At 34.6% G+C, this 15,807-nt stretch overlaps 2 protein-coding genes across 2 annotated transcripts; one reads left to right on the forward strand and one right to left on the reverse strand.

The window, feature by feature from the left end:
• Positions 1-561: 561 nt before the first annotated feature.
• On the reverse strand, positions 562-6,541 carry LOC114314732 (WPP domain-interacting protein 2). Its single transcript, XM_028261185.2, has 3 exons — positions 4,502-6,541; positions 3,190-4,351; positions 562-1,466 (listed from the first exon to the last, which is right to left on the reverse strand). Exons 2-3 carry the CDS (start codon positions 4,262-4,264, stop codon positions 721-723), a joined length of 1,821 nt encoding a protein of 606 aa, XP_028116986.2. The 5' UTR covers positions 4,265-4,351; positions 4,502-6,541; the 3' UTR covers positions 562-720.
• A 5,466-nt stretch (positions 6,542-12,007) lies between these two features.
• LOC114314754 (P-loop containing nucleoside triphosphate hydrolases superfamily protein) lies at positions 12,008-15,807 on the forward strand. The gene has a single exon (XM_082884528.1). The coding sequence runs from the start codon at positions 12,694-12,696 to the stop codon at positions 15,649-15,651; it is 2,958 nt and encodes a 985-aa protein (XP_082740654.1). The 5' UTR covers positions 12,008-12,693; the 3' UTR covers positions 15,652-15,807.

A 15,807-nucleotide genomic window follows, 5' to 3' on the forward strand; every position in this document is an offset into this window, starting at 1 on the left:
AATTTTTATAACAACGGTGCCAGGGACCCCCAGCACCCCCAGTTTTTTTTCATTGGTCCAGAATTTTTTTTTTTTTTTTTTTTTCTTTCTTTCCAATCACCCACAGCCACGTGGGCTGGGGGTCACTGGGGGTCCGGCGGGACTGGGGGTCTGCCGCATTAATCTTTTTATAAAACCATGAAGATAATAGATAATGGAAATTACAAGGAAAAGTGAAAATTTCACATTATCTTCTGGTTGAACAAAGCAGCTCTAACCCCACACCAACACTTTCTATGGTGTGCCCTAGTGCTGATTTTGGGGCACCATGCCCTAATCAATCCGTGGATTTGGATTTAGAGGAAATCTAGCTATTGATTGGTAATGAGTAAAATCGAGCGAAAAAAATAGGGTAGCATTCCTAGAAAACGACTCTTTTTCTTTCCTATTTCTTTAGACGAGTACTAGACTTGCAACCTGCAATTCAATTTTTTCTTTTTCAATTCAGTCAGAATCATTCACCAGGTCAAATTCTATCCTTATGGTGTAAACAGTAACTGCTACACATTCACACAACAAAAATCATAAACTATAATGAATTATAACAAATTAATAAACATAGATATGCAACTGGTGTGTCTGATCTATCTATCAACTTCTAAAACAAACTAAATGTAACATTCAAACATTTTCCTTGAGAGATGGAATAATACAAAAAAGAAAAACTAACCGCTCTCAAAATCAGGTGGGTACAACCCCTACGTAATGGGGAGGTAACTGCAAGAAAAACAACGTGGAGACTACAAACAACAGTATCAACTGTATGAAAAAACACGAAGTAACTTTACATACCCTTTTTTGCAGCTTCAAAACTTGATCAGTCGCTACAATATCTTCACAATAGGTGGTCTCCAACTTCTCAGCTCGTCGCTTCAGCATTCCAGCCTTGCTTTCTGCATCACCAAGCTCGTTAAACATCTGAACTTGAGTTTTTTGTTCTTCAAAGAGTGCAACTTGATCCATTGCAGCGACTCTCAACTTTTGAATTGTTCTTGATATTACCAGATACTCAACCTCGGCTTCAATTTTTTGCTTGAAAAGACCCTCAAGCTCAGCCTCCATCTCTCTATATTTTTTCTGTTGTGACTCGAAGGTGCTCGACATTTCTTCCTTTGGTGACCCGTTAATCTTCAGAGCATATTCAAGTTCAATTACCTTGGCTTCCTTAGCTTTGAGCACAGCATTTGCCTCTTCAAACTTGCTTTCCAAGAGATTTACGTTCCGTTTTAAGCTTATCACCTGTGTTTCCAAGAAATAAGAAGAAATTTGTGTGATCCCTCCAGAGTGCAACAGGTCAGATGAGCTTGCTTCATGGGTTGTTGGGTCCTCTGAAGCTAACTCTGAAGGTAAACTATTCCCCTGGGCTGAACGGTCAAAAAGTGGAATTTCTTCATTCCCATTCCCCATCTCCTTCAGTTTCTGAATTTCTGCAACCATAATAGCTCTATTAGTTGCATATCTTATTTAAGAAAGTTCGGCACCGAAACAAAAACATCATATATTCTCAGCTTATGACATTTCCATCAACTATTGCAGTGCAAATTCGGCACCTCAACAAAATAACTATAATACCCCCCCACCACCACACCCCTTCTTTGACAAACAAAATTGAGGAATTTTACCTCAAAAAATACTCACCACTTACAGGCTTAACCTTTCAGGCAGGTAAGAGTTTAAAAAAATGTGTTGGTGTTACATTATTTGACTCCCCCAATAGTCCCAACAATTCGTATCAAAGACGGTGGCGGACAATATATGGGTGGATTCTTCAGGCTATGAACACCGATGTTGGTTGGCTGCTAAAGTAACTCTCGATGGAACTATAAAATTCATGGATAACTCCCGACTCTCGATGGTTCAAGAAAAATACACATGCACATGATAAGGTGGCTCTCAATGAAAAATCCATGTGTCTGCGGAATGGTGGTTCTTGATGGAGAGTGGGTGCAGTGACAAATAGCCCAGGTTTGAACACAGTATTGGAGAGTAATAGATCAGAATTAAGGGGATTCTTGAACTATTTTTCATGAACTTTTTAGAATCCCAAAGAGTGGTAGAGCAGAGCAGACCATCCCAACACCTTTCAGTGGTTCAAATAGGAAAAACAAATGGCAGTACCAAAATAAAATAAAATAAAAATTTTACGTCCCTAGTCAACCCCAACTCCAAAATCACCATAAAAAAAAATCACTTGGTGACGATAATAACAATAGTGGTGAAAAATAATAATGTTTTCTAGTAGCATCACACACCCACCGACTACATTTCCAAGAGGTTCTATATCGTTGGAGCATGTGTGAATTAGTCAAATTCCACAGCAAAAACAAAGTAAAAGGAGTAAATCTTAATATATATTCTAATCAATGTGTGCTAGGCCCTCGTGTTTTGCATGTGAGTTCCTCAGTCACCCCCACCCCGCCGGATGATTGAGTTCTGTTGTCATTGTGCATTTGTGTGCCCTTTCTTTTTACGGACGGTTGAGATCCAGACTAAAAGGCCAATCATGCCATTCCTTTGTCCGCAAGGGAATCTGGGTGGCCCGATTTTCTAGAGCTATTTATTATATTTTCGGGTACGGTTTCTATGCAGTAGTGTGATAATATTGTTGAGCAGTAGAAACCCATGTCCTAAAAAACAAAATAGCTCTCTGACACCATTATTCTGAAAAATCCAGCAGGTTTACAGCAATAAACTCCAGATACATATATATTGAGACTTTAAAAATTATTCATACTACTTGCATAAACACCATTATAATCCATGTTCCCATATATAGAACTCAACATGCCTTCATATGTTTTAAACTAACTAGCTATAAAATGATGATCAAACTAGAACTTTGGCATATTTGATCTCAAAGTGTTTTGAAAAAGAATACTAATTCTCCAAGCTTCCATAATTCTTCAACATCCTTAACTACAGAAGTTTCGAAACAAAAATAACAAAATTATGTGACCTTCACAACAGATATACTATAATGTCATAGACAATGTCAATTCAAAAGAAATGACAAGGCAAGAGAAATCCACATTTTTTAGAGATTGTGTAATTGAAATGCAGCAATTAGTATTATGAAACCCATGGCTCCATATAAACCAATAACAAAAGCAAAACATATTAAAAGCTAGCAATGGAGGAAGGTATGCCCACCTTTTTCCAGTGCATCCTGTGCAGACTGCAATGTGAAGATAGACTCAACTAGAGAATCTAGATCTGTTGATGACCTATGGTTCTCAATTTTTTCTTCTTTAACCTCCCAAGACAAATCAGCAGCTAAATCTTCTTGAGAGAGAACTTCGAATTCTCCAACATTTTCTTCACTGTAACCAGTTCGAAGTTCCTCACCACCCTGAGCTTCATCACTGTTTTCTCCATCGTAATTCATTGTCCTTCCACTCTGTCTCCCATTACTAGTCACGGAATTGGTGCCCTGCATAAACACAAAATTGGAGCTTTGTGAGTCAGATTCCATGCTGGAATAAGAGTTTTCCTTCTCAATTTTGACCCGTTCTCCTCTAGGCTTCTTACTAGTCTCAATCTGATTCTTTCCTTTCTGACTCCGTTGAACCACATTAACCACATTCTTCCCACTCAAACTCCTCATCCTATTCTCATAACTCGATTTTGGAACACTAGCCGCTGTGGAAGACTTGCTACTCTGATCCTCACTGTTTTCCAAATCTGTTCCGGCAGCAAAATTGGGTCCAATTTCCAACCTAGAATCCAAGCTGATTAAGGAAAAATCATCATCAGCAACACCAGGACTTTTCACCATTGCATTCGTGGACGATACAGACCCGTCACTCTTTCGCCTCATATCAACAGACAAACCCTGATGTCTAGTTGAATTTGCAACCGGTGCTGAAAAACCCCGCTTCAATATCTTTCCAGTATCTAAATTACTACACCCATCATTACTAAATTCCCTCCTGATTCGTCTCCATTTCTTCAATCCATACCCTTTTTTTGTTCCCTGTGGCGACGATCCTACAGAATCTGCCGGAGAATTAACGGCCAAAGGAGATGAAACAACCGACTCTGTAACCCTAATAACCCCTGTTTTCATATCACCCAATAACCCATCATCATCATCATGATGTTCACCACCACAAGACCCATTATTTTGAATCTTGTTTCCACCAACATGTTCCAATCTTTCAGGGCTTATTATTACTTCATTGTCTTCAACAGATTCAAGAACAGAGCACTCGCCTTCCAAATCCATTAAAGAATGTGATTTTGAGGCCTCCCCGAATTCAGATCAAGATCGAGAACGATCAACCATCATGGGGGAGGCAAATCTAGAAAGAATCTGATCAAAATCAATTACACCAAATCAATTGAAACTGAATTCAATAATTCAAAATTTCGACAATTTAAAGTGGAAAAGTGTGGCAAATAGGAGAATTAAAAACAAAATCGAGCGTAAAGATTAAAGCGAAATGAATAGTAAATAACGTACCTTTTTCGCCATAAATGAAAGAAGGAAGTGATCTTTTTAGGGTGGACGAAGAGGAGATGAAATAAATGGAATGAAAACTCTAGTATTGTGTTGAATTTGGAGCGTTATTATATAGGCCACTCACAAATTATAAAAGATAATGTTATATTGAATCATTAAAATATTAATTAATTTATTAATTAATTAATTATGTGATATAATTTAAAAAAAAATTATATTTATAATTTATATAATGAATAAAATTAATAATATATTAATATAGTGCATATGATATCATCGAATTATAAATTATAAATTGGGTGAAACTTGGAGAGAAGATGGGCTACGTCACGTCATGTGGAGGGTGCTGGGCCTACATAACAAGAAAGCCAGCCAGTAGCGATTGGACAATTGGAACGCACGTGACGTGTGACAACTGACCAGGTCGGGAATTGCTGAGAAAGCGATAGGAAAACTACTTATCTTATCTCTACAAAAATTTTCAAGGGTCTACCATGATTTTTCTTATGTTTTTGTATTTTATCTAAAAATATTTAGATTTTTGTAAGTTGGTCATTTAAGTTGTCATTTGGCACCCAAAAAAAAAAAAAAAAATTAATTGATTTTTTAGAGTTGGAATTTTTTTAGTTAAAGATTAAAAAATCCGTTTGAATTGATTTTTTTAATTTTTTTTTTACTTTTATAAGATAAAAAAATGAAATAATTATGATTTGAATATAACATTTTATTTTATTAACTTTTTAATTTATTTTGTCTTTTGGCCTTGTTTAGGAGTATGTGGTTTTAGTAATTTTTTTGCTTTTTATGAAAAAATATATAAAAAAAAAGTAAAGAAATTGATGTGATAACTTATAGTGATTTTTTAACTTTTTGACTAAAATATATAATTGATAAACAAGACCATAGTGACTAGTTTAGTCCCAACCCAACCAAATCCACATAGCCAAACAAAGCCTAATTTTGTTAAATAGAATATTTATGTAAAAAATTAAAATGATCACTCAATAATTATATATTTGAATCACATTTGTATTATAAAAAATTTATAACTATTCTTAAAATTATATTTGTCATTTATTTTTTTAAACAAATGTGATTCAAATATATATATTTATCTATATTTAATTATCTTAATTTTTATATAAATATTTTACTTATCAAGTTTTATCAAGAGAATGATTTGAATTATCGATATCCGCACAAAATGAATGCACCAAGCCAAATGAAAAGAGAATGTGACGGGTAATATATTAATCTAATTATATTTATAAACATAAATTATCTATGCTATTATATATGTAAAGACTCCTCATAGTGTTTGTTGAGGTCTTATATTTCGAATTTTTTCAAAATGTTTCTATAGTTAGTGCTTATGTAAAAATTATATGATAAATTATAAATACATCTCATGAGGTTTGATTAAAATATAAATCGTTCCTATAGTTCTGTAAATTACGTTCTATCGCTTAAGGTTTCTAATTTCATAACAAATCACTTATTTTATTAATAAATCATCAAGTCAATTAATAGTTTTTAATGATATTATAAATATGTTTCAATTAATAATTTAGGTAATTTTATTATTGTATAGGAGAACAATTATAAATTTCTTCTTTTAGTTAATTCTGATAAATATAAATTTTTAACAAGGAGGTATTTGTAATATTTTCAAATTATATAGGGCAATCTGTATTTTAAGTAAATTTCAGGGAGTGTACTTATAATTTTGTCAAAATTATATTAAGAGAACGATAAAATTGAAAATCAAAATCATAAGTATGTTAACAAAAATATTTACTATTTGAATAACACATACTATATGTATATTTATCTTTATCATTATTCTTATAATATTATCTTCTTCTTTTTTTATAATTGCACACTCAACGTGTCTTCGAACTGCCAATGTAGATTATGTATGGACATAATGTGGTGGGAAAGAAAAAGTCATTCTAAACTTCAAATATATATATATATTTTTTTTATTTTTTGGTTGTGGAAAAAGAGATGCAAAAAGCATAAAGAGAGAGGGGGACAAGGGTGGAAAATGTTCACAAGAAGTAAGCGGTGTTTTAAGAAGTTGGTAAAAAGTCAATCTTTTAATTTTTTTTTATTTTGTTGTGACTTTTTTATTTTTGTTTAAAAAATAAAGAGGTAACGTGACTAAAAAAAACCAAAAAGTCGTCATTTTTATCAGCTTGCCAAGTGGTTTGGCGGTGGTGTCTGCCTCCTTTGCCTTGTTCAAATGATGCCTTCTTCCTTGATGACAATATTATCATCCTTAGGCTATGTTTGGCATAGCATTTTGGGATTATTTTAGTCACAAAAAAGATAAAATAAGTTAAAAGGACAATAAAACAAAATATCACATCCAAATCATAATTATTTTATTTTTTCTCTCACAAAAGTTAAAAAAATTAAAAAGTCAATCCCAAACAAGAATTTTTAATCTCTAAATTAAAATAATCAAAAGTCAACCCACTTTTCAAATAAAGGCTTAGTACTAAACGAGAAAGATTGGAAGGTGGTGCACTAAGAAGCACAACAATGTATCATCGTTGTGGATCTAAATCCCATCTTGTACTGTTTCAAAATAACTTATTTTGGGAGAGTATAGTAGAGAAAAAAGTCTCTCTCTTTTCTTTTCTTTTCTTTTTAGGGTTCTAAAAGGGCATTATTTTGTGACATTTGAAACAATGCACATCTGAATTCTTTCCCTATGAGTAATATTATTAATGATAGAGATATGACAATTTATGAGAATCAATAATTAATGAGTGATAAGAGTTAGAGATGAAAAAAAAATGTTAAATCTTTTTTGACATTTTTTTATTATTTTATAAAATTATATATAAATATAGAGGGGCAAGAAAAATGTGAATCTTTTGGTGCTTGGCCTTAAAGTATGATTTGCATTTTAGGATCTTTTTTTTTTTTTTTTTTTTTTTTGTCATCTTGTTATAATTTTTTTGATTAACATTTTTTGTTGTCTTAGGATTTGTGCTTAAATCATGAATTTGAATAGAAACTTAGAAAAGAAAAGAGAAATAGAGAAAAAAGTTAACTTATATTTCATCTATATTGTCCTCACATTTTTATTTTTTTTCTTCTAAATTCCTATTCAAATTCACAATCTAATGCTGTGTTTGGTTGGGGTTTTTGGGGTGGGATTTTGGAAAGGAATGAGAAATGTAATCCTATTTATGTTTGGTTATAATAAAAAATATATAGGAAAAGAAAGGGGGTGAGAAATAAATAAAGAAATAGGAGACCTTTTAGGATATCAATTCTATTTTATAACCAACACAACCAAACATAGTTGGGATTTGGAATTCTATTAATTCTTTCTCATTTTTCTTTCATTTCCATTTCCCTTTTCATTTCCCTTCCCAAATCCCCCAACCAAACACAGCGTAAGAGTATTAAGCATTTGATGGGCATGTTTGGGCTGGATTTACAGCCTCTGCACCCACTAGCTTCCTTATATTGGGTATATATTTGGGCTGGATTTACAGCGTGTGCATCCACTGGCTTTCTTATAGTTGTCATATTTGGGCTGGATTTGCTAATTTCAGCCGTGATTGTTAGGATAACAAACATAGATCCAAATTTGTACACCATTTATAGTATCTTAAGGGACGAAATGAAACCAAAATTAGTCCGAGCTTTTCTTCTTCTTCTTCTTCTTCTTCTTTTTTTTTTAATATGAATTCAAAAATAACAATAATAATAATAATTAAAAAGATCATCTACAGTGATGAATTCAAAATTTTGCAAGACCTCATAAAAAACCATTGTTGATAGTTTGGTATCATTTTTATCAAATTCCAAACCAAGAAACTTTTCATTTAACATTTCGTGAGAAGGAAAAATTAAAAATAAAAAATTGAAGCATAATCACTAAATTACAATATTTTAACACTACATTAAGTTAAAATTTAATTTTTGCCATTAATGCTACAATTTTTTTTTAATTATCCTAATGCTATTTGTAAGATCATCTCCAACGGTGTACCAAAAAATTCATCAAATTTGAGTAAAAAGCTTCGTTTGATATCAAGTTTGGGAAGACTAAATAAGTGCACTTTTTGACTTTTCTTGTATTATGTGTAGAAAAAGTAGAGAGAAGATATTGATTGATGTGACCCAAAAAAGATAAAAAGATGAAATAAGTGCACTTTTTTAGTTTAGCCAAACTAGTACTCCAACGGAGTGTTTTGGAGTTTCATCAAACCACTGATCAACCAGGCCAAGCGAGTGTTCGGCCGGTCAACCAGCCAATGTATATTTTTCTGTATTTTTTTCCTTGGAGTGGTCATCTGAGGGGTCGATCAGGCGGTCGACCGTACAGTGTAATATTTTCACAAATTCTTACTTTGAGGTGGTCATTTAGGAGGACATCCAGAGGAACATCTGGCAATGACAATGAATGCTGATTTGATAAAAGAAAATTTTGTCCACAATTTAATGAAAAAAAGTGAAAATTCTAGATTTAATGCCTATTTGATGAAACCGTTAAAGCAAAAAAAGAATCTTTTTTCACTAAATTCAAATTTGATAATTAATCTGAATAACGATCGGATCTAAGCATTCAACTTATCTATAGTCTTTATTAAATTTGCCGGCAAAAAATATTATTATTTTATTAGATTTGGCACGTGTCAGCGTAGCATAAGATCAGAGAGCACATATAATGCACATGCAAAGCGGAATAAACTCCCAAGTAGTTGTCGGTCAAGTGCTTGTTATAATGCAACAATCAAAGAAGCAAACTCACTTAAAATATAAATAATAATGGTGGAACTTTAGACTACTCCACTATTTTAATTTTAATTTTTAGTTTAATTTGAAATGAAGTTGATGTATTCAAAGCTTTTATACCTCTGCAAATGATACTGTACTTAAATGGAGATTCCACAAGTGTAATTAAACATGTATTTGCTTTTAGACAATTAAAATAAAAATAAAAATAAAAGATGTTCAATGGATCTTTTCCTCTACTTACATAAAAGTTATTAAACTCCCCGTCCACTATAAAATGCTTTTTCTTTCACCACAAATGAATTTATAAATATAAGATTCAAACACAAATTAAAAATAATTCTAATCTATACTCTCAAATTTTGACACAAATTTAAGTTTGACTAAAAAATACTCAAAACTCATCTTTGCTCTTTAACTCAAACCTATTCAAAATTAAATTCTACTCTTTTTTTTATTACCCAAAATCAAGAGATCCTTTTAGCAAACTCAAACCTATACCAAACTTTTTTTAAAAAAAATTCAGGTACAATTTGAATTAATTACTAAAATGCTTCATAAGAAATGAAATTTTTAATCAAAGCATAAAATTTTTGAGGTTACTATTTGAGTGCTTCATATCAAATGAATTTTTTACTCAAAATTTTTGTCTGATCAAGATTTTTATGATTGGTGATGGTTTGATAGAATTTGGGAGGGGGGGAATGAGATTGACATGAGGTTGAATTATGCTTGCTTTTACTAACCGAGAATAATGAATTTTTAAAGACATTTGAACTCAATTGTAAGTCCCCGAGGCACATGTTTGCCAGGATATGTATGCAATGTATTTGTAATAAGGAAGATTAAACAAAGTTAGATTGAAAAACAAGGAAAGAAGTGAAAAAGGGATATGAAAAAAATTGATTAGTGAGGGAACCAAAGGGCCAATTGTTTCCTGGCTTGACACATATTATGAGTCAGTTTTTTTTTTTCCAGCTCTATACCATCTTAGAAAATTATATTAAATATATATATATATATAAAAAAGGAAAAAAAGTAAGAGATTCTTTAAGATTATATGCAACATGGAATTATTAGTTCAATTATAAATTGCTTACACGGCCAATGTGGTTTCTTGGGTCCATGCTAAACTGTTAATGATGTATCAGTAATGAATATGATTATATAAAACTAATAAACAACTAGATGGCATTTTCCACAATTTAATAAATTCTAGTAAATTAATATATAAAAATGAAATGGAGAAATTAATTTCACTTATTTTAAAAATAAATTTTCATTATTTCCTCACTTCCATCCTTCACCCATTGGCAACTCCTCTAACCACCGTCACCAGCCACCACTTTCATCAACTAAGACGAACAAAATTTTCAAATTTTTTAGAAGAAAAACAAAAATGAAAACAAAAATACAATCAAATAGATATATAGGACTATATAAATTCTCAGAACGACTCATCCCTCTCCAATCAAGATTTCATGATCAGGCTAACTATAGGCATTTTTACTTTTTTTTCATGAGAAAAAGACAAATGACCCACACAGTTCAACAATAAAGTTAACGTGACTCTTTTGCTATAAAAAAACAGACACACACACACCCCCTCCCAAAAAAAAAAAAAAAAGAAGCTATTTAGTCGGTGCCAAACAGGGCTTTAAAGCTATGAAATCATAAGATGAGAAAGAAGGGATGGGCATATGCTTCTTCACACCTGGGCATTTCTGAGACAAGTGTTTTATTTGTTTATTATTTTTTAATTTTGTTTAATGTTATTGAAGATGATCAATAATTAAAGGATGGGTCAGTTGGTCACAGTTGGACTGGTCTTTGGTCCAATTTCCAGTGCAAATAGTCACGGCTATGTGTCAGTTGGGTGAGTACACATACAGAGAGAACCCTGGCTTTGCAATGTCATATATAATAAATTGAGTTTGTTTTATGGGTAATGCTTGGTGACCATAAATTCTGTGATTTAAATGGTTCGAAAATGTCAAAACGACGTCGTTTTGACATTTTCGGACCATTTAAGCCACAGAATTTATGGTCACCAAATATTTTCCTTGTTTTATTCTAAGGATTGCCAACAAGTTGCACAAATAAAGAACAAATACGCTTCATAAATTTTTTGATATATTTATTATAAATGTTAATTTATTTTCAAATATTTTTATAAATTTCAAAACATTTTTCACCCAATTCTAATGCTAACCCAATGCCTCCAACACTCTTCTATAAGCCATTTGAATCTCTCTACTAAATATTGTTGTCAGTCAATGATCTTTTGTTTTTACACAAACACACTTATTAAAAATTTAAATAAATGCAAGCCAAGTAGGATAAGTTGCTCAAATATTAATACTACTGAGTATTTTTAGTCATATAATAAAAATTTTAGTGAATTATATAAGAATCTCAAAACACATATTAATTTTGAGGTATAATTCAATACTTAATAAGAATACATTCAAATAAAAAAAAGATTTAGGGACAAAAAAATACCGCGTCAATGTTGTCTGTCTGGTAAGGTTTGAGTCTATGGTTGCTCTCCCAATGCCCCTTTTCTGGGTTCTTTCTGACCAATCTTTGGCTTCTGTGAGGAGGGAGAAACACCCAAGTTAGATTTAAACTGGTTTACAATTTTAAAGATTAGACTGCACAAACACATAAAACAAAAAGAAATAGTCCAAGCCCAAGACAAAAAGATTTAAATTACAAACATAGAATATGACACCATTTACCCTCTGCAACATCTTTCTATGCACTTATTCATCAATATTAAATATTTTATGTTCAAAACACTGCAGATCCAACCCATACATTAGATTCCTATCTCTGTCCACCATGTTCATGAGAGAGAGAGAGAGAGAGAGAGAGAGAGGGTTCTCTGGGGTTGCAGCAAAGCTTCTTTGCTCCAATGAAACAAAATACCAGGTAAAGTGAATATGATTCTTTAGCATAACTATTGCTTAACCTCCTGGGTTGTTTCATGATTGAGTTTCTAAACAATCCATGGCACTTTTGCTTCTGTTCTAATAATGATAGATCAAAGAAAAAATATATTTCCTTCTCTTCTTTCCAATAGTTTTGTACCTTTCAGTCTTGATTTATGCTGTGTCTGTCTGATCCATTCCTGAACAGTAAAGACTGAGAGGTCCCACCATATAGAAGAAGATGAAATGTTAAATCAGATGTAGATCTCTTCTTCCTGTTCAAAATGTCTCTCACTGTTGCATTCATCTTCTGCAGAGTCTTCAGTCACAGCCACACAATCAATTTTCATCTCTCAACATAGATTTTATTTCATGAACTTCCAAGAATTTGACATCAATGAATCAAACTAATAAAATGAGCTCTACATATCCATCCTGGTAGTAACCCATAAATCTTTTCTTGATTTTCTTGAAAACAAAAATATCTAGTGTGTGAAAATGGATGAAGCAGCACCAATCCCTGGTGAACTTCTTCAGGAAATCCCAGCCATTGATAATACCAAGTCCCTCACCATCAAGATAGGAGGTGAGAAAGTTCTAAACACCATTGTTTCTGCAACTTCAGTTGTTTCATCTCCATACAGCTCTCCTCTCATCTCTCCTCCATCATCAGCATTTGTTTCAGCTCTACAGTCCCCATATATATCTCCTAGAGCCACTATTGTCCCAAATCCTCAAGAAAACCCAGCTCCAACACCACCACTCACCCACCCTTCACCACCGGTGTCGTACTGTGGGTCCCAATCTGATGACATCCCAAGCACCTCCTACACTCCCCCACCGGAGCAATACGACTTTTCTGATGATCCAACCAATCAAAAGCTCAAAATTGTCACCTGTGTACCAGTTCCAGGTACTGACACCGGTCCTCGTATCTCATTTTCATTCCCAGTCCCTCGAATTTCCTTTGCAAAAGGGCCTGTTTCGCCCACATCCAATGCTAAACTAAGGAGCTGTGATGTGTACATAGGCTTCCATGGTCAGAACCCCAATTTGGTTCGCTTCTGTAAGTGGCTTAAATCGGAGCTCGAGCTCCAAGGGATCGCTTGCTATATCGCAGACAGGGCCAAGTACTCGGACACACAGAGCCACGAGATTGCTGACCGTGTTATTTGCTCTGTGACATTTGGTGTTGTGGTTGTCACTAGTTACAGCCTTCTAAACCATCTCAGCTTGGAAGAGATCAGATTCTTTGCTCAAAAGAAGAATTTAATCCCACTGTTCTTTGACACTGATCCTAGTGAGATAATGGGCCTACACAACCGCAATTCGGATGATAAAGAATACAAGGAAGCAGTGGATGGACTAATGAGGTCTCATGAATTTAAGCTGGAAACAAATGAGGGTAATTGGAGAAGCTGTGTATCAAGAGCTGCTGGGATTTTGAAGGGAAAACTTGGAAGGAAGAGTGTTTCTGAGATGGAGGTTGAAGGATTAGAGGAGTTACCATTTCCCAAAAACAGATTTTTCGTGGGGAGAGAGAAGGAGATGATGGAGATTGAAACTGCGTTCTTCGGGTGTGGCGACTATCTCGAGCAAGAATGTTGTATGCCAACCATTAGAGGAGGAACACCAGGGCAATCTGAAGGAGGACTTGCAGATGGGGAAAGTGAAATTGATTCCAGTAAAGGAGGGAGATTTATAAATTTGGAGATGGGGAAGTGCAAGGAACCGAAATTAGAGGCTTGGGTCGAACCAGTCATTGGAAGGAATTCACTGAAGAGGCCTAAATACAAAAAGTCGAAAAGTGGGAAATACAAGAGCTTTGGCAGCAGTGTTGTGTGCATAAGTGGAAATGCAGGTGTTGGGAAGACAGAGCTTGCATTAGAGTTTGCTTACAAGTATGCACATAGATACAAGATGGTTTTATGGGTAGGTGGTGAAGCTCGGTATTTCAGGCAGAACATATTGAATTTGTCCATCAATTTAGGGTTGGATGTGAGTGCTGATGTGGAGAAGGAAAGAGGGCGAATTCGAAGCTTTGAGGAGCAGGAAGCAGAAGCGTTCAAGAGAGTGAAGAGGGAACTGTTTCGAGACATGCCTTATTTAGTAATAATCGACAATCTAGAGACTGAGAAGGAATGGTGGGAAGGTAAAGATCTACATGACCTAATACCAAGAAACACTGGAGGGTCTCATGTAATTGTCACAACCAGGCTCTCAAGAGTCATGAACTTCGATCCAATGCAGCTTCAACCATTGTCTTTGCCTGATGCAATGCTTTTGATCAGAGGAAGACGGAAGAAAGACTACCCAGCGGAGGAAGTAGAATTTCTTGGAAAATTTGATGAGCAATTGGGCAGGTCAAGTTTCGGTCTGTGGGTGATCAGTTCACTACTTTCTGAACTCGCCATTTTGCCATCTGCTCTCTTTGAAGCCGTAAACCAGATCCCACTTGAGGAAGCTTCTTCTACTAGCTCTAATTTGAGCATTACTGATGAACAATTCTGCAGAAGCAATCCTTTCCTAATGAAAGTCCTGGACTTTTGCAATGCCATTTTGCAGCAAATCAACGGTAGAAGGAATGTCTTTGCCTCGAGAATGCTTCTTGTTGGGGCTTGGTTTGCCCCATCACCCATTTCAGCGAGTTTGCTAGCAGCGGCTGCTAAAAGTATACCTGCCAGAAAAAACCGGTTCAGCAAGTGGACCAAGTGCGTCAGTCTAGCTCTCTGTTGTTGCTCTGGTTGTTGTTTGTCAAACCAAACATGGAAGAGCGAAGAAGATTCAGCCCTTCTCTTAGTTAAACTGGGTTTAGCACGAAGAGCTAATAGACAGCCGGGTTGCTGGATCCAATTCCACCCCATAACCCAAATATTTGGCAAGAGAAGAGATGGTTTACTCACTGCCAAGGCAATGGTTCAAGGTGTAAGGAAAACTGGAAACCCATCGGTGAATTCAGACCACTTCTGGGCATCTGCATTCCTCGTCTTTGGATTCAGATCCGAGCCTCCACTAGTCCAACTAAAGGCCATTGACATGGTTCTCTTCATCAAGAAAACTGCTCTTCCTCTAGCAATTAGAGCGTTCACAACCTTCTCAAGATGCAATTCCTCGTTAGAGCTCCTAAAGGTCTGCACAAACGTGCTTGAGGAAGTAGAGAAATCGTTTGTATCTCAGATTCAAGATTGGTGTCGAGGCTCGCTTTGCTGGAAGAAAAGGCTGCAACCGAACCAGAGGGTGGATGAGTATGTATGGCAAGATGTGACACTGTTGAAAGCCACGCTGCTGGAGACTAGAGCGAAATTGCTGCTCAGAGGCAGGCATTTTGACAGCGGTGAAGAGCTCTGCAGAACATGTATTAGTATCAGGACAGTGATGCTGGGCCATAACCATGCTCAGACATTGGCTGCTCAAGAAACATTAGCAAAGTTAGTGAGGTTGAGAAGCAAGATATGATGATGAATGATGTTTCTCAATTCCTATACTTGGGCAGCTCAATTTTGTTCACATTGTAACCATGTCACTAGTTAGATGTATAAGCATCAAATTGCTCTTTACTATCCCGCCAGTTTTAGTTCAATGATAAACAACAGATTCATCACCTTCCAAGAA

Source organism: Camellia sinensis, chromosome 8 (assembly GCF_055761805.1).
Source record: "Camellia sinensis isolate YWXY chromosome 8, ASM5576180v1, whole genome shotgun sequence".
NCBI classification, from domain to species: Eukaryota; Viridiplantae; Streptophyta; class Magnoliopsida; order Ericales; family Theaceae; genus Camellia; species Camellia sinensis.

Coding starts and splice junctions, on each gene's coding strand:
- LOC114314754 (XM_082884528.1), top strand. CDS start 12,694: ATGGATGAAGCAGCACCAATCCCTGGTGAACTTCTTCAGGAAATCCCA.
- LOC114314732 (XM_028261185.2), bottom strand. CDS start 4,264: ATGGATTTGGAAGGCGAGTGCTCTGTTCTTGAATCTGTTGAAGACAAT. Junction 1,467..3,189: donor ACAGGATGCACTGGAAAAAG/GTGGGCATACCT, acceptor TTATGGTTGCAG/AAATTCAGAAACTGAAGGAG.